The 18808-nt window shown below is 45.7% G+C and overlaps 1 protein-coding gene across 2 annotated transcripts in view; it reads left to right on the top strand.

Annotated features, from left to right (window-relative positions):
• The first annotated feature begins 4507 nt into the window (after positions 1–4507).
• Positions 4508–18808, top strand: part of cusr (Copper-only SOD repeat protein) — a 196554-nt gene continuing 182253 nt past the window's right edge. For both annotated transcript variants that reach the window (XM_068053024.1, XM_068053025.1), the window contains exons 1-2: positions 4508–4587; positions 4799–6878. In XM_068053024.1, the coding sequence (XP_067909125.1) occupies positions 4530–4587; positions 4799–6878 (2138 nt within the window). In that variant the 5' untranslated portion in view covers positions 4508–4529. The remainder of the gene's footprint in view (positions 4588–4798; positions 6879–18808) is intronic.

Here is an 18808-nt window from a genome sequence, read left to right on the forward strand (position 1 = left end):
CCATCCTTTACCTTTGGCTTGGCTGCAGCCCAGTCATGCTGGTGACTCAGCACATGCAGATCCTAATTTCATAGTCACCTCCAAGGTATATTCAGTGCCAATATCTGGGCTAGTGGCTGCGTGTGTCAGATCAAGTGACTGGGTCTCTTCATCAGTGCTGTGCTGTTTCTCTCTGTCCTCTTCCTGGGGCTGCTGTGGCTGGGCAGGTGACAGTTCTTGGGATATCTGGAAGCAGAAAATCAGAAAGGGAAAGATGCGATGAGGGAAGTGGGTTGGGTGAAGCAAGGGTATCATGCTGACAACATATGCAGCTTGCTCATTCGCTAGATAGCACAATAAGAGTGAGCTTCATATTGAGAAGGGGCATAAGGCAGGAACATACCATCATCCTCAATGTTCTCAGTGATAACTGAATAGCTGGAGGTATGTGGAGGCAGTTAGAGGTGGGTGTGCGGCTGGCAGCACTGGTAACTGTGTGGGGGTAAGGTGGAGTATCTGAATGCTAGGCCTGAGTCCTGAGTGCCAGGGACTATTGCTGGGTGAGTGATGGGGATGTGGTGCATTGCACAGTGTGAGAGGCTTTTAGTGTGGTGGATAGTAGATGTCATGTGAAGATGCATTCACTGACCTTGACCACTTGCATGGTCAAGTCATTACACTTCTTGTGGCACTGCTGCTAGGTCCTCGGATCCAAGTGCTGGGAATTGATCTTCCTGGCCACCTGCTCCCAATCCCTTCTGAGGGTGTCCTTGAGGGCCTTTTGAGCCCCTCGGAACCATGGCACCTCTCCTCCTGTCCACCTCCACCACTAAGGCCTCTAGTGTCGCATATGCAGCAAGTCCAACAAGAGAGGGTGCAGTTTTAAACTTAGTTTTAGGAAATGAAGATGGGCAGGTGGAAGGAGTGGTAGTGGCAGAGCATTTTGGTGGTAGTGATCATACTTCAGTCAGTTTTAACATAATTATGGAAAAGGACAGAGATAGAACAGGAGTGACAGTTATCAATTGGGGCAAGGCCAATTTTACTAAACTGAGGAGTGATTTGACGAAAGTGGACTGGAAACAGCTACTTGAAGGTAAATCAGTGTCAGAGCAGTGGGAGGCATTCAAAGGGACCATTCAAGAGGTTCAGAGTAAACGTTCACACAAAGAAAAAGGGTGAGATGGCCAAATCTAGCGCTCCATGAATGTCAAGAAGCCTACAGGGTAAGATAAGGCAGAAAAGGAAAGCTTACGTCCGACACCGAGAACTCGATACGACAGAAAGCTGAGAGGAGTATAGAAAGTGGAGGGGTGAAATCAAAAAGGAAATTAGAAAAGCAAAGAGGGGGCATGAAAGAATATTGGCAAGCAAAATCAAGATGAACCCAAAGATGTTTTATCAATACATTAAGAGTAAGAGGATAACTAAGGAGAGAGTAGGGCCCATAAAAGACCAAAAAGGAAACCTATATGTAGGGGCAGAAGATGTTGATATAGTTATTAATGAATACTTTGCATCTGTCTTCATAAAAGAGGGGGCAATGCAGATATTGTAGTTAAGGAGGAGGAGTGTGAAGTATTAAATGTGATAAACATAGGGAGAGAGGAAGTATTAATGGGATTAGCCACCTTGAAATTTGATAAATTACCAAGGCCAGATGAAATGTACCCCAGGCTGTTAAAAGAAGCAAGAGAGGAAATAGCAAAAGGCCTGACCATCATTTTACAGTCCTCACTGGATACAGGTGTGGTGCCGGAGGATTGGAGGATTGCTAACGTTGTAACTCTGTTTAAAAAGGGAGCGAAAGATAAACTGAAACAGGCCAGCCAGTCTAACCTCAATAGTGGGCAAATTATTGGAATCTATTCTGAGAGACAAGATAAACTGTCACTTAGAAAGGCACAGATTAGTCAAGGATGTTCAGCATGGATGTGTTAAGGGGAGATCTTGTTTGACCAACTGATTGAATTTTTTGAAGAAGTAACAAGGAAGATAGTTGAGGGTAGTGCAGTTGATGTGCTCTACATGGATTTTAGGAAGGCTTTAGACAAGGTCCCTCATGGCAGACTGGTTAAAAAAAACCCCATGGGATCCAGGGAAATGAAACAAGGTGGATACAAAATTGGCTCAGTGGCAGGAAACAAAGGGTGTTGACGGGTGTTTTTATGACTGGAGGACTGTTTCCAGTGGTGTTCCGCAGGGCTCAGTACTGGGTCCCTTGCTTTTTGTGGTATATATTAACGATTTGGACATAAATGTAGGGGGCATGATTGGGAAATTTGCAAACGACACAATGATTGGCCGTGTGGTAAATAGCGAGGAGGATAGCTGTGAGCTGTAGGTAGATATTGATGGTCTGGTCTGATGGGCAGAAAAGTGGCAAATGGAATTCAACCTAGATAAGTGTGAGGTGATGCATTTGGGGACGTCAAACAAGGCAAAGAACACGATTAATGGGAAAATACTGAGAAGTGTAGAGGAAGTGAGGGACCTTGGAGTGAATGTCCACAGATCTCTTAAGGTAGCAGGACAGGTCAATAAGGTGGTTATGAAGGCATATGGAATCCTTTCCTTTATTTACCGAGGTATAGAATATAAGAGCAGGGAGGTTTTGCTGGAACTGTATAACTCATTGGTTAGGCCACAACTTGAGTACTGTGTGCAGTTCTGGTCACCTCATTACGAAAGGGTGAAATTGCACTCAGAGGGTACAGAGGAGATTTACGAGGATGTTGCCAGGACTAGAAAAATGCAGCTTTGAGGAAAGATTGGATAGGCTGGGGTTGTTCTCCTTGGAACAGAGAAGGCTGAGGGGAGATCTAATAGAAATGTACAAAAGTTTGAGGGGCCTGCATAGAGTGGAGGTGATAGGAATATTCACCTTAGCAGAGAGGTCAGTGACTAGGGGGCATAGATTTAAAGTGATTGGTAGAAAAATTAGAGGGGCGATAAGGCAACTTTTTCACCCAGAGGGTGGAGGTCTGGAACTCACTGCCTGAAAGAGTAGTTGAGGCAGAAACCCTCAACTCATTCAAATGGAGTCTGGATATGCACCTCAAGTGCCATAATCTGCAGTGCTATGGACCAAATGCTGGAAGGTGGGATTAGAATAGGTGGATCTTTTTTCAGTCAGCACAGACACGAGGGCCAAGTGGCCTCTTTCTGTGCCTTAAGCTTTCTATGATTCTATATCTACGATTTTATTTTTTTTTATTTCCAAAATATACTTTATTCATAAAAATCTGCAAAAAATACATGACAAAACAGTTCCAAACAGCACCAAGCCAAAAAATATGAACAGTACAAAGGAGGTCAGTTTCCTTCAATACAAGAGTAAGTTGCCTCACAGCCCTTCCATTTCATTTTTCATGCCATATACATTTTACAGCACATGAAAATTTTCCCAATACAGTTTGAGGGGTTTCCCATGGATCCAGCCCCTCAGTTCAGCTTGGTGGGGGGACCTTACACTGTGGTCTTTCCCCATTGAGCCTTTGCTGCGGCTGCCCCAAGCTTTAGTGCATCCCTCAGCACTTAGTCCTGGACCTTGGAATGTGCCAGTCTGCAACATTCGGTCGCGGACAATTCTTTGCGCTGGAAGACCAGCAAGTTTCGGGCAAACCAAAGGGCATCTTTCACCGAATTGATAGTCCTCCAGCAGCAGTTGATGTTTATCTCGGTGTGTGTCCCTGGGAACAGCCCGTAGAGCACAGGCTCCTGTGCTACAGAACTGCTTGGGATGAACCTTGACAAAAACCACTGCATCTCTTTCCACACGTATGATTTTATGTGAGTCTGGAGTTCTCTCTCTGCCCTGGTGTTCTATTTTCCTTGTTTAGAATTGCAACAATAGTATACAACAACAGCCTCCTTTAATTCAGCGCAGCCTCCCTTTAAGAGGGATAGACTGCCTTTGAGAACAGAAGGCTGGCTGCACCACTTGCTATGAGCACTACTGCTAGGCTTTCTGCTGAGCACAGAGGTAGCCAGCAGCTCTGGCTCCGCTCGGCCCAATGCTAATATTTGGTAAATGGGTGGCAACACCAAATTTATTTGCATATTTCCCTGAAACACAGTTCAGGGTGATGTTCTGCATGAACATCTGCCGTCTGGTTACATGATTCATGCAGCTTGCAGTCCAGCATAACTTGGAAGCCAGCCCCACAAAAAGTTCGGAGCCACCAGTGACTTAATTCACAACTGCAGTTACTGTTAAACTAGAACAAACAACAGAATTAACAACGGTTCAGAAATAACGGGCACACTGGAAATTCCAAAACGTTGGGTTGAAATAAATTAACATTGTGTAGAAAATTTGTGTTTCAAAAAACTGTACAGGTTATGTTAAATTAAAAAAACAAAAACAAGCTTTAAAATGTTCCATCTTTAAAAACCACGTTAAGACAGCCACAGTCAGCAAAGTGGGTTGAGCAACATTTCAACTACCCAATCGCAAGGCAGTTATTCGAATGAGCTGAGTTATAAAACTCGTGAAAGCTAAAGGTCTTGCATTTGGTTGCCTGGAGTCTGCATACATTGTGTGGTTCATGGGAGCACCATCCATCATGGCTTTAATGTGGAGTTTGCTGCTTGTTGCAGTGTTAGGTAAGTAATCTTTGTTCTGTACAGTACTTCAACTTGATTTTCTAATACTTTTGAGTTGTCAGGAACCAAACAGTACTTGAGTGCTACAGTGTACCGGGATGATTCGTTTAAGACTTTTTAACAGTTGACGCAAATAGTGTTTTTTTTTGTCAAGGAAGCTGGTATGCCTCAGCGTAAGGACGGAAAATAATTGTATTTTGTTTCTTTAAAGGATCGGTATTTTCCGAACGCTACATAGCTGATATAAACATGGCAAGAATTCAGGGTACAGTGGAGTTTAATTCCTCTTCCCAGTGGATCCTGATAAATTTGCCAGCGGATTGCGACCAGTTTAACATTTCTTTACATGAATTCCCCGTCATGTACGGTAATTCCGAGGACCCCTGCAACGAGTCAAATATCGGTGAGAAAATTTATGGATTCATGGCGAACGGCACGGACAAGACACTGATGGAGAGTATGCTTTTTCAGATCAAATCTGACCTCTCCGATCTGTCAGTCACCATTGACGGCTGCCGAAACGCAAGCAAAGCGTGCGCCACTGTGAGGAAAGTTGGGAACACTAAAACCTGGCAGGGGAAATTTTTCTCTTCCATAGCCGGAGATGTTTACATCCGCCAGAATGATAAAGAAAGCTCAGCAAGGATACTGACGGATTTGATGGCAATTAACAACAAGATGGAACTGAACGTGTCTCTCTACCTGCAAGTAGGGGCAGAGAGCTGTACCCTCCCAGCACAGACCAACGGGCCAAACACTTGGACATTACTCGGCATATTCAAAGTGGGCACCCCTTTAAACCCTGTAAAAAGTCGCAGCGATGGAGTCACTTTACCAGACAGGAACCCCAAACAATTCCTGTACATGTACGACGGCACGGAGTGGTCTTGCACTGAAGTTCGGGAAATAGAGGCAAAGCAAGTCTGGGCTTACATAAATATGAAAGCTGTCAAAGGCACTTTCATGTTTCGCCAAGTTTCCCCATTTGATACAACAGACTACACTGTATCCCTGATGAATCTGCGTCAGATGGCCAGTTCCTACCATGTTCACAATTTCCCAGTGCCTCAGCAGCGTACTCCAGAAGATAAACTTTGTGGAAATGATAATCTAGGAGGGCACTGGGATCCATTTAAAAAGGTTGCTTCCAGCCCTTCCTATCCCCAAGACACAAACGAAACCCATGATCAGTATGAAATAGGGGACTTGAGTGCAAGACATGGCTTTTTAAAAGGGTTGAACAAGTTTCAAAGCACTTTTAAGGACTGGAATCTCCCATTGTTTGGGAGGAATAGCATTGTTGGGCGTTCTGTAGTTATCCACCACCCCGATGCATCACGATGGCTGTGTGCTACAATTGGATACCCTGGGGAAGTCATAACAGCAGTGGCCATATTTAAGAGCCCAGTGGCAGGAAGAATCATTTTTCGACAGCTGCAAAACAATCCGTATTCAGACTTATCCATTTTTATGGACCTTTCTTATGCCAACTCGGCTGCTCCGACAACAGCTGATCACCTTTGGTACATTCATAAATATCCAATCAGCTCTGAATTGGATTCTGACTCAAATATTTGCTTAAGTACCAAGGGGCATTTTAACCCTTTCAAAGTAGATGTTGGCAGTCAGTATAACACTGACTGTAGCCCAGACAGCCCTTTCCGATGTGAAGTTGGAGACTATGCTAAGAAACATGAAACAATAAAGCTCACCAACCACACCAGTGCAGTTGACACCAAGTACTTCTTTACTGACAGTACTTCAGCACTTGCTGGGCCACTGTCCATTGTTCCTCGGTCAGTTGTCATTTATAAAGCAAATCTTGTAACCTCTAGCTTAGCTTGTGCTAATGTAACCTTTCTTCGCCCAGCTTCAGTGGAGGTTGACTCGTGGAGGGGTGTTGAAAAAGTAAATGGAAATGTGGCAATCAAACAACTTTCTGATTTAGACCATACTATTGTGCAGGTTAACTTAACAGATCTGAATGGGGAAGCAGGAATTTACAACATCCACACTCTTCCCATCAAGGCTGGTTCTTCTAACATAGATGCCTGTTCTGACATGAGTGTTGAAGGCTGTTACAACCCATTCAATGTGAATGGATCTTTGTCCCCTGAGCCAGGCAATGGTACAGTTGACCAATATGAAGTGGGTGATATCAGTGGGAAATTTGGAACACTGAATGAGCTGAACCAAACCGCTGTAAAATACATGGACATGAACATGCCCTTGTTTGGACCTTACAGCATTGTAAGACGTTCATTGGTTATTTATTGGACAAATGGATCACGGTAAGTTTTACAAAGTTGTACATTTTTGCTGATTGGAATGGTTCACTACTCTTCTCAATACTCTAGACATTTTAGGCTTTGGATTCTAGGTATTCAAAAGTATTTTTTCTTTTCTCCAATTTACTAATCTCTTCAAAAATGTGTCTCAGATAGGGATCCAGTTCCAGGGGCACTGACCGGTAGCTACTCACTACCTTGCCCAGGTGGCTGGTTTTTATATGCATAATCCTAGATCATGAGTGACTGCAACTGACTGAACTTTGGGGAATGTTTTAGCCCAGTCTTTTTTTTTCACCCAGCATCCATATGCATACTTTCCATCAGAGGTAACTGGATGGAGATGAGGAATGAAGGTCCTAGCTGATTATTTCTCCTACTAATTTTGAAGGATTGGCTCAACCATACTGCCACCCTGACTGAAATGTGATAACTGAGCATGAACCAAAGATCAATTGTGGTTTTCTTGATTGTATGGCTCAATGGATTTCAAAGTTGGGGAGAGGCTTAACATTTCAAAAAGTAAGGCAAATTCATTGACAGATCCTTCTAACCAGGTTGGCCTTACATTCTGGAATGCCAAATGCTACCTTTTCATTTAACTTCTCCCCAACTTTGAAAAATGTGCAATGTAAATTGGCAGGGGGATGGGCACCAACATAGAATTAGAAAAGAGGTGCATGTGTTCAACAGAACTAGAGAAGGGAGTAGTTCCATATTCGATAAGAGCAGACTGAAAAGGGTTATGAGGAGTGCAAAGACAGGATTACAATACATGTATATAAATGCACAAAGTGTGGTAAATAAGGTTGGTGAGCTACAAGCACAAATAGCCATATGGGAATATGATTTGGCAATAATGGAAACATGGCTTAAAATGGTGAAGACTGGGTGCTTAATATACAAGGAAACAAAGTGTTCAGAAAAGAGAGAAGGAAAAAAGGGAGGTGGGGTAAAGCATAGCTAACCGACCTGACCAGAACCTACGTCATGTGTTGGATTTGGGTCAGGTCTGTCTTCCGGGTCCAGCATTCGGGCTCAGTTCAGGCTGGACGCAGATACAGTGCTGCCTTGTTCAGGGAGCGAACTTCTGCACGATTCTGCAGGAATAGCCTGTTGCTGGAATGGAAGATCACAACATTTGGACAAGGTATATTTTGATATAATTAACTTTATTACAGTAGTCGGGTTGGGTGCGGGAAAAAAATCAAAGGACTTGGGCCCGGATCGGATTCTGGTTGGATGTGGTAGGGTCAGGCCTGGGTGGGGTTTCAATTTCAGACCCATGCAGGCCTTTAAGGTGGGGTGGCAGTACTGATTAGGGAAGACATTGGAAAGAAGGGATGCCCTTGAAGGGGGACAAAACAGAATTCATATGTCTGAGAGTTAAGAAGTAAAAAGGATCTGATCTTGGTACTAGAGGTATTCTATAGGTCTCCAAATAGTGAGTGATATAGAGGAGCAGATCTGCAGGGAAATCCAATGTGCACAAACTATAGAATGGTGAGATTGGGAGACTTTAATTACCCAAATATCGAATTTTTTGATGGAGTATCAGAGAAGCATTCTGAATGGAATGCGGTGGATGTTGCCTATGTGGCTTGTAAGAAGGCATTTGATAAAGTACCAAATAAAAGGCTGGTTAACAAAATTGAGGCTCATTGAATAGGAAGTTTAGTGTTTAATGGATAAAAAAATTGGCTTAAGACAAACCAGCAAATCGTGATTAAATGATTGTTTTTCAGACTGGAGATGGTAGTCTGTGGTGTTCCCCAGGGGTCAGTGGTAGGACCACTTTTTTTGTTGTATATAAATAACTTGGATCTTGGAATAGAGTAAAATTTCAAAATTTACCAATTATACCAAATCTGAAGATGTGGCAAACAATGAGGATGATACGAACCATTTGCAACAGGCCATAGATATACTAGCAGAATGGGCAGATAGGTGGCAGATGGAATTTAATACAGACAAGTGTGAGGTGATGCATTTTGGCAGAAGGAGTAGGGTGATGCAATATAGACTTCATGTTACATTTCTAAAGTGTGCAGGAACAGAGGGACATGGGGGTACATGTGTATTGATCTTTGAAGGTGGCAGGACATAGTGGTTAGCAAGGCATATGGGATCTTGGCTTCATGAATAGAGGTATTGAGTACAAAAGTGGGGAAGTTATGATAAACCATTATGAAGCTCTGGTTAGGCCCCAACTAGAGGTTTGTGTCCAGTTCTGGTCACCACACTTGGAAGGATTTGAGGGCCCTTGAGAGGGTGCAGAGGAAATTTACCAGAATGGCTCCAAGTTGGAGGATTTTAGTTACAGGGTTAGCTTGGAGAAGCTGGGGTTGTGCTCCCTGGAGCAAAGGAGATTGAGGAGAGATTTAATAAAGGTGTACAAGATTATGGCCAAGCTTGGTCACCACTGGCAGGGTCTTCATCAGCATTCCCTTCCCGGATTGCGAGCCGTTCACCCTCTCTCTGCGGTGAAGTACTCTCCCAGCCTTATGTGACCACCACCCTGGACGCTGCCATCTGGACAGGAAGGCCTCTTGGCTGTGTTCAGGGAGCCCGTCCATGGCAGCGATCAGGAGGAAGAGTGGCCACATGGTCCCGGAAGTGGCTCCCGCTCACTCGCTGATTCTGCGCTGTTTCCACACAAACTTTTTCCCACAACTCTGGCTCGGCTCCCGGATCCCGATCCCAGTAGTACACCATTGTAAAAGGGACAATGGTTGGAGCTGATGCAATGTTTTATTGCCTACACCTCACCCTCCTCGCTCCCCCACCCCACCGGCATCCACCTACCCCTGTGTAGGGGCCTCAACGGCCCCAACAACCCCACTGCCTTTTGGGCATCGCTGGAGAGACCAAGGCTAAGGGAGTAAACCCAAACAGAAAATCCGGAGCAGAACCCCGAAGGCGGTCATGTGTCACCTTTGGCATGTTTCCGGCAGTTCCTGCCGCCATACTGGTGCCACATGTCATGCTGTGCACTCCTTTGGACCCCACCAGGAAGGCCGAGAGGGGGGTTTTGACGCTTGGGCAACTCGCAACCTCCATACATACGCCCAGGCGTGCGCCATGGAGAGGTCACTCCATAGTCGCCTCACAGTGACCAAATCAACATGGAAGGCAGCAGTTACGGGTTATAAGTCCAGCTCAATTGGCGTAGAGATTGGGCACCACGGGTTGCCTTTGTCGGTGGGAAAGGTGATCGCATCTCAATGGACAGCTACCGCCCGCCTCAAACCGGGCAGCTCCCGGTCAGTGAGGTTCTGTCCCGCCACAGCCCACCTGCTTCAATGGGTGCTTGGAGCTCAGGGTCATTGCCCGAAAAGTGGACTGTAACACCGCACCAAACAGCACGAACAAAAAAGGAAAGAAGGTACCAGCCCTTCGTTTTGCAAGCTGGAACGTCAGAACTATGTCCCGGCCTGTCGGAAGACCTTGCACAAATCAACGATTCTAGGAAGACTGCCAGCATCAACAACGAGCTCCGTAGACTCAATGTGGACACTGCAGCACTTCAGGAGACATGCCTCCCTGCAAGTGGATCTCTAAGAGCAAGACTACATCTTCTGGCAGGGTAGGAATCCTGAAGAACCAGGACAGCACGGAATGGGCTTTGCCATCAGAAACTCTTTGCTCAGCATGATAGAGCCACCCTCAAATGGATCGAATGCATACTGTCCATCCGACTGTTCACCACCTCTAGTATAGTACACCTACTCAGCATCTATGCTCCAACACTCTGCTCCCAACATGAAGCTAAAGACCAGTTCTACGAGGAACTCCATAATATCATTAGTAGCATCCCCAATACCGAACACCTGTTCCTGCTGGGGGACTTTAATGCCAGGGTTGGGGCCGGCCATGACCCATGGCCCTCCTGCCTTGGGCGCTTTGGCATTGGAAGGATGAATGAGAATGGGCAGAGACTGCTTGAGTTGTGTACCTATCATAACCTCTGCATCACCAACTCGTTCTTTTCTCACTAAACCCTGTCACCAGGTTTCTTGGATGCACCCAAGATCACGTTGTTGGCACCAGCTGGACCTCATCACAAGGCGAGCCTCTTTAAACAGCGTTCAAATCACACGCAGCTTCCACAGTGCGGACTGTGACACCGACCACTCTCCCTGGTGTGCAGCAAGGTTAGCCTCAAACCAAAGAAGCTGCATCACTCCAAGCAGAAGGGCCGCCCGCGCATCAACACGAGCAGAATTTCTCATCCACAGCTGTTACGTAAGTTTCTAAATTCACTTGGAAAAAGCCCTCCAAAACACTCCCACAGGGGATGCAGGGACCAAGTGGGCCCACATCAGACTCCATCTGTGACTCAGCAATGACCACCTATGGCAATTGTGTGAAGCGGAATGCAGACTGGTTTCAATCTCACTTTGAAAAGCTGGAACCTGTCATAGCCGCTAAGCGCATCACACTACTGAACCACAAGGAAGCCCCTAACGAGTTAACATCCGCAGCACTTAAAGCTGCCAGAAGACAGGCACAAAACAGCCAGGCGCTGCGCAAATGACTACTGGCAAAACCTATGCAGTCATATTCAGCTGGCTTCTGACGCAGGAAATATCAGAGGAATGTATATTGGCATTAAGAGATTTTGGGCCAACCATGAAGATTGCCCCCCCTCAAATCTAAAGCAGGGGAACAATCGCTGACCAACACAAGCAAATGGACTGCTGGGTGGAACACTACCTAGAACTGTACTCCAGGGAGAATGTTGTCACAGACTGTCCTCAATGCAGCCCAGCCTCTACCAGTCATCGATGAGCTGGATGTGCAGTCAACAAAATCGGAACTCTGATGCCATTGATTCTCTAGCCAGCGGAAAAGCCCCAGGGAAGGACAGCATTACCCCTGAAATAATCAAGAGTGCCAAGCCTGCTATACTCTCAGCACTGCACGAACTGCTTTGCCTGTGCTGGGACGAGGGTGCAGTACCATAGGACATGCGCGATGCCAATATCATCACCCTCTAAGAACAAGGGTGACCGCGGTGACCAACAACTACCGTGGAATCTCCCTGCTCAGCATAGTGGGGAACTTCTTCGCTCGTGTTGCCTTAAATAGGCTCTAGAAGCTGGCTGAGCGTGTCTATCCTGAGGCAGTGTGGCTTTCGAGCAAAGAGATCCACCATTGACATGCTGTTCTACCTTTGCCAGCTACAGGAGAAATGCCGTGAACAACAGATGCCCCTCTACATTGCTTTCATTGATCTCAAGCTTTTGACCTCGTCAGCAGGCGTGGTCTCTTCAGACTACTAGAAAAGATTGGATGCCCACCAAAGCTACTAAGTATCATCACCTCATTCCATGACGATATGAAATGCACAATTCAGCATAGCGGCACCTCATCAGACCCCTTTCCTATCCTGAGTGGCGTGAAACAGGGCTATGTTCTGGCACCTACACTGTTTGGGATCTTCTCCCTGCTGCTCTCTCATGCGTTCAATTCTTCAAAAGAAGGAATTTTCCTCCACACAAGATCAGGGGGCAGGTTGTTCAACCTTGCCTGTCTAAAAGCGAAGACCAAAGTATGGAAAGTCTTCATCAGGGAACTCCTCTTTGCTGCATTAACATCTCTCACAAGAGTGTCTGCAGCAATTCATCGACAGGTTTGCGGCTGCCTGCAATGAATTTGGCCTAACCATCAGCCTCAAGAAAACCAACATCATGGGACAGGATGTCAGAAATGCCCCATCCATCAATATCAGCAACCACACTTTGGAAGTGGTTCAAGAGTTCACCTACCTAGGCTCAACTATCACCAGTAACCAGTCTCTCAATGCACAATTTAAACAAGCTCATGGGAAAGGCTTCCACTGCTATGTCCAGACTGGCCAAGAGAGTGTGGGAAAATGGCGCACTGACACGGAACACAAAAGTCCGAGTGTATCAAGCCTGTGCCCTCAGTACCTTGCTGTATGGCAGCGAGGCCTGGCCAACGTATGTCAGCCAAGAGACGTCTCAATTCATTCCATCTTCGCTGCCTCAGGAGAATCCTTGGCATCAGGTGGCAGGACCATATCTCCAACACAGGTCCTCGAGGCAGCCAACATCCCCAGCATATACACCCTACTAAGCCAGCGGCGCTTGAGATGGCTTGGCCATGTGAGCCACATGGAAGATGGCAGGATCCCCAAGGACACATTGTACAGCAAGCTCGTCACTGGTACCAGACCCACCGGACGTCCATGTCTCCGCTTTAAAGATGTCTGCGAACGCGACATGAAGTCCTGTGACATTGATCACAAGTCGTGGGAGTCAGTTGCCAGCGACTGCCAGAGCTGGCGGGCAACCATAAAGGCGGGGCTAAAGCGTGGCGAGTCGAAGAGACTTCGCAGTTGGCAGGAAAAAAGACAGAAGTGCAAGGAGAGAGCCAACTGTGTAACAGCCCTGCTAACCAATTTTATCTGCAGCACCTGTGGAAGAGCCTGTCGCTCTAAAATTGGCCTTTATAGCCACTCCAGGCGCTGCTTCACAAACCACTGACCACCTCCAGGCGCTTACCTATTGTCTCTCGAGACAAGGAGGCCAAAGACAAGGTTATGACAGACTTGGCTGACTTAAACAACGAAAAACAGTTGCCATTAACTGGTACTAGGACAAAGATTGAAGGTTTTAGGTAAGAGATGCAGGGGGAATGTGAGGAAGAGCAGCAAGTGGTAATGACCTGGAACTCTGTGCCCACGAGGGTGGTGGAAGCAGAGACAATCAATGATTTCAAAAGGAAATTGAATGGGCGCTTGAAGGAAATAAACTTGCAGGGCTATGGGGATCGAATGGGGGAGTGGGACTGACTGGATTGCTCTGCGGATAGCTGTTATGGGCTCGAGGAGCTGAATGGCCCCCTTCTGTGCCACAAATGACTCTATTCCCTCTCTACATGCATTTCATTACCTCAATTCTTTTCCCGTTACTAATCAGCAACATTCTCTCTAAGCTGCGTGAGTGCGCAGCCGCACAACAGTCCAGAACTTGCCATGCAGGGGACAAACAGGCCGCGCAGAAGAAATGATCCCTTTTTAAGATGTGTACGTGCAGAGCTGCATGATTATCTTAACTGGGCTGTGCAAAACAAAGGGAAATTAAAGGGAACATTGCAACTCCGTATCTGTTTTTGAAATATGTAGTGCATATTACTGTGTTAAATGCATTATATGATGCATGTTGTGGTTCCACTTCCTGCATCCAATTTTAAATCAACAGCAGCAGAAGTTTGCATTTGAGCTAGGCGGGAAAGTTGCCTTCAGCTAATTTGCACATATTAGGCTGGGCTCACCTATTTGAGTTTGGCAATGCTTTGAAATGACAGACTGTCTGTCAGATGTAGGATCTATCTGCAAATGACAATACAAGTACTGACTCCGCCTAGTGCGTTAAAGATAATGGGATAGTGCGGTCTGTTGTATGATGTATCTATTCTCTCTTGTACCTCCTGGAAAGAATAAGTTGCAAGTCTGTGACTATCAATATTTGTCATGGGTTTTACTCGCTAGCACCTTCAATGCTAGCTTTGAACAGGAATGTATTTAAAGTGTTGGTGAATGAAGCACTTGTGAATTGTGATATGAACTACTAACTTTTTCTATGGGCGGTGATGAGACAGGCAGAGATTCAAGCAGGTAGAGAAAATTAGGGAATTGGGTGAAGACTGGCAAAGACTTGGGATGCAGAATATGCTTGCACAGTGCAACTCTATGCTTCTTCCCCAGAGTCTAACACAACCCTGTGCCAATGTCTTTCTAAAATGCTGACCATGCCCTCTGTCTAAAAATTGTGGAATTTGTTTTGTATTGAAAATAGTAACTGGTTTCCCGACTAGATTGTAACACAGTAAAATACAAGAACATTTGTTGCTCGATGTTCGATCATGTTTCCTTTTTCTGGAGAACAGAGGCTGGTATTTAAGCTGGGAAATCCATGTGATACTGCAGTTCCAGGCCAGATGGTAATAAATTATTTAAAAAGATTATGTTGATACACCTATATCAGTTAGTTTGGTTGGCTTCTTTAACTTTGTTACAGATCATATTTAGTATCTTCTATTATAGTGTTGTGTGGCACTACCATCACACTAAATGGGATAGATTTTGAACAGATCTAGCAATGCAAAACTGGGCATCCATGAGAAACTGGCCGATCAGCAGCAGCACCAGAATTGTACTCTACCACAATCTGTAACCTCTTGGCCTGGCATATTTCCTCACTCTACCATTACCATCGAGCCAGGAGACCAATCTTAGTTCAAAGAGTGCAGGAGGGCATGCCAGGTGCAGCACCAGGCATACCTCAATGAGGTGTCAACCTGGTGAAGCTACAACACAGGACTATCTGCGTGCCAAACTGCGTAAGCAGCATGTGATGGATGGTGCTAAGCGATCCCATAACCAACAGATCAACCCCCACCTCACTTGTTTATAATATGTGACTTTTCTAATATTTGTCAGTTCCGAAGAAGGGTCGCTGACCCGAAACGTTAACTCTGCTTCTCTTTCCACAGATGCTGCCAGACCTGCTGAGTGAATCCAGCATTTCTTGTTTTTGTTTCAGATTTCCAGCATCTGCAGTATTTTGCTTTTAGATCAGATCTAAGCTCTGCAGTTCTGCCACATCCAGCCGTGAATGGTGGCGGACAATTAAACAACTAACTGGAGGAGGTGGCTCCAAAAATATCCCCATCCTCAATGATTGGGGAGCCCAGCACATCAGTGCAAAAGATAAGGCTGAAGCATTTGCAACAATCTTCAGCCAGAAGTGCCAAGTTGATCCATCTCAGCCTTCTGAAGTCCCCAGCAATCACAGATCCCAGACTTCAGCCAATTCGATTCACTCCGCGTGATATCAAGAAACGACTGAAGGCACTGGATACTGCAAAGGCTATGGGCCCTGACAATATTCCGGCAATAGTACTGAAGACCTTTGCTCCAGAACTGGCCGCGCCCCTAGCCAAGCTGTTCCAGTACAGCTACAACATTGGCATCTACCCGGCAATGTCTAAAGTTGCCCAGGTTTGTCCTGTACATTAAAAAGCAGGACAAGTCCAAGCTGGCCAATTACCACCCCATGAGCCTACTCTCAATCATCAGTAAAGCGATTGAAGGTGTCATCAGTGCCATCAGGCAGCATGTGCTTCGCAATAACCCACTCAGTTTGGGTACTGCCAGGGCCACGCAGCTCCTGACCTCATTACAGCCTTGGTTCAAACATGGCCATAATAGCTGAACTCAAGAGCTGAGGTGAGTGACTGCCCTTGACGTCAAGGCAGCATTTGACTGAGTATGGCGTCAAGGAACCCTAGGAAAACTGAAGTCAATAGGAATCAGGGGGAAAACTCTCTGCTGATTGGAGTCATACCTAGTGCAAAGGGAGATGGTTGTAGTTGTTGGAGGTCCATCATCTGAGCTCCAGGACATCACTGCAGGAGTTCCTCAGGGTAGTGTCCTAGGCCCAACCATCTTCAGCTGCTTCATCAATGACCTTCCTTCAGTCATAAGGTCGGAAGTGGGGATGCTCACTGATGATTGCACAATGTTCACCATTTTTGACTCCTGAGATACTGAAGCAGTCCGTGTAGAAATGCAGCAAGACCTGGACAATATCCAGGCTTGGGCTGATAAGTGGCAAGTAACGTTCGCGCATGCAATGACCATTCCAACAAGAGAATCTAACCATCTTCCCTTGACATTCAATGGCATTACCATTGCTGAATCCCTCACTATCAACATCCTAGGGGCTACAATTGACCAGAAACTGGACTGGAGTAGCCATATAAATACCATGGCTACAAGAACAGATCAGAGGTGAGGAATCCTGCGGCGAGTAACTCACCATCTGACTCCCCAAAGCTTGTCCACCATCTGCAAGGCACAAGTCAGGAGTGTGATGGAATACTCCACTTGCCTGGATGGGTGCAGCTCCAACAACACAAGAAGCTCGACACCATCCAGGACAAAGCAGTCCACTTGATTGGCACCCCATCCACCAACATTCACTCCCTCTGCTACCGACACAGTGGCAGCAGTGTGTAACATCTACAAGATGCACTGCACCAAGTCTCCTTAGCACCTTTTTTCAAACCCGCAACTTCTACCAACTGGAAGGACAAGGGCAGCAAATGCATGGGCACACAACCACCTGCAAGTTCCCCTCCAAGTCACTCACCATTCTGACTTGGAACTATATTGCTGTTCCTTCACTGTGGCTGGGTCAAACTCTTGGAATCCCCTTCCTAACCACACTGTGGGTGTACCTACCCCACATGGACTGCAGCAGTTCAAGAAGGCAGCTCACTACCACCTTCTCGAGGGCAATTGGGGATGGGCAATAAATGCTGGCCTAGCCAGCAATGCCCACATCCCATGAATGAATCAAAAAAATTCTCAAATACATAACTTGTCCTATTATACGACTTAATGTTTTTAAAGTTCAGAAGTGAAGTTTTTTGGAGATGAGACATCATGGTCAAGAAATTGAATTGTGCCTGAAATGAGGCAAGATCCTGGTGTTGTACACTCTGCATTCACTTCATAATGACCATGGAAAATTGGTTCACTGGCTTCATTTTGTTTACTGTTGGTGATCTGAGAGTGCTAATCACAGCCCTAGATGCAACAAGATTAGTCATGCCCTGGATGCCTATGGAAGAAAGTTTACCACTATGGCGGGTAACTCACTTCCACTGTGGAATGAGTACATGCATGCTGTCCACCAGATACCAGAATGATGCCAGAGCTTAGAATGCTGCTAAATTACGAGGAGGGATTGTATAAATATAGCTTGTATTCCATGAATCAAACTGTTTTAAAATGAGGGCGGCGCAGTGGTTAGCACCGCATCCTCTTAGCTCCAGGGACCCAGGTTCGATTCTGTGTACTGCCTGTGCGGAGTTTGCAAGTTCTCCTTGTGACCGCGTGGGTTTTCGCCAGGTGCTCTGGTTTCCTCCCACTGCCAAAGACTTGCAGGTGATCGGTAAATTGGCTGTTGTAAATTGCCTCTTGTGTAGGTAGGTGGTAGGGAATAGAGTCAGAGATACAGCACTGAAACAGGTCCTTCGGCCCACCGAGTCTGTGCTGACCATCAATTATACTTATCCTACATTAATCCCATATTCCTACCACATCCCTGCCTTCCCTCAATTCTCCTACCACCTACCTACATGAGGGGCAACTTACAATGGCCAATTTACTGATCAACCTGCAAGATATGGGATTACTGTAGGGTTAGTATAAATGGGTGGTTGTTGGTCGGCACAGACTCGGTGGGCCGAAGGGCCTGTTTCTCTAAATAAATAAATAAACTAGAGTTAAAATGGAAACTGTCCTTTTTTTATTAAATTTTTAAAATAGGGACTGCAACCTAGCTTGCTGTGAGACTGCAGGCAAATTCTTTAATTTGTCAATTAACAGGGATGCAGAAGCTTGCCCCTGGTACTTATCAAATTGTTGGACTTCTCAGATGCAATGTAAACTCTAGCTACTGCCCATTAGGCTTCAATTGGTGTTAAGGGTTAAAAGATTACAAGCTTACAGATGAACTTATTACATTTCAAATACCTGAATCATCAAGGGGGCTTTGTCCCAGGGGAAATTTAACTTGTTCGTTGTTTTAAAACTAGTGACTGATATGTGACAGCAGCGCAAAATGTGATTTCAAAGGTAAGCGGACAACTGACAATGAAGGGTCTGCCTGTGTCCAAGAAAGGGCACCTAATATAACACATGGTCCACAAGTTACCTGCTTCACACTCCTTGTATCATGTAAATTGGAAAGGAAATGCTCCATGGTGTCATCGCCCATACAATGTTCATCAGAGTCTTGGGCAGAGGTTGCCCAAAAAAGCTATTGTGGACTTAGAAGAGATTCAAGCAAAAATCTGTGTTCATTTGTGCTTCTTAACAAATTCAACTAATC

Source organism: Heterodontus francisci, chromosome 20, assembly GCF_036365525.1.
Source record: "Heterodontus francisci isolate sHetFra1 chromosome 20, sHetFra1.hap1, whole genome shotgun sequence".
Taxonomy (NCBI): domain Eukaryota; kingdom Metazoa; phylum Chordata; class Chondrichthyes; order Heterodontiformes; family Heterodontidae; genus Heterodontus; species Heterodontus francisci.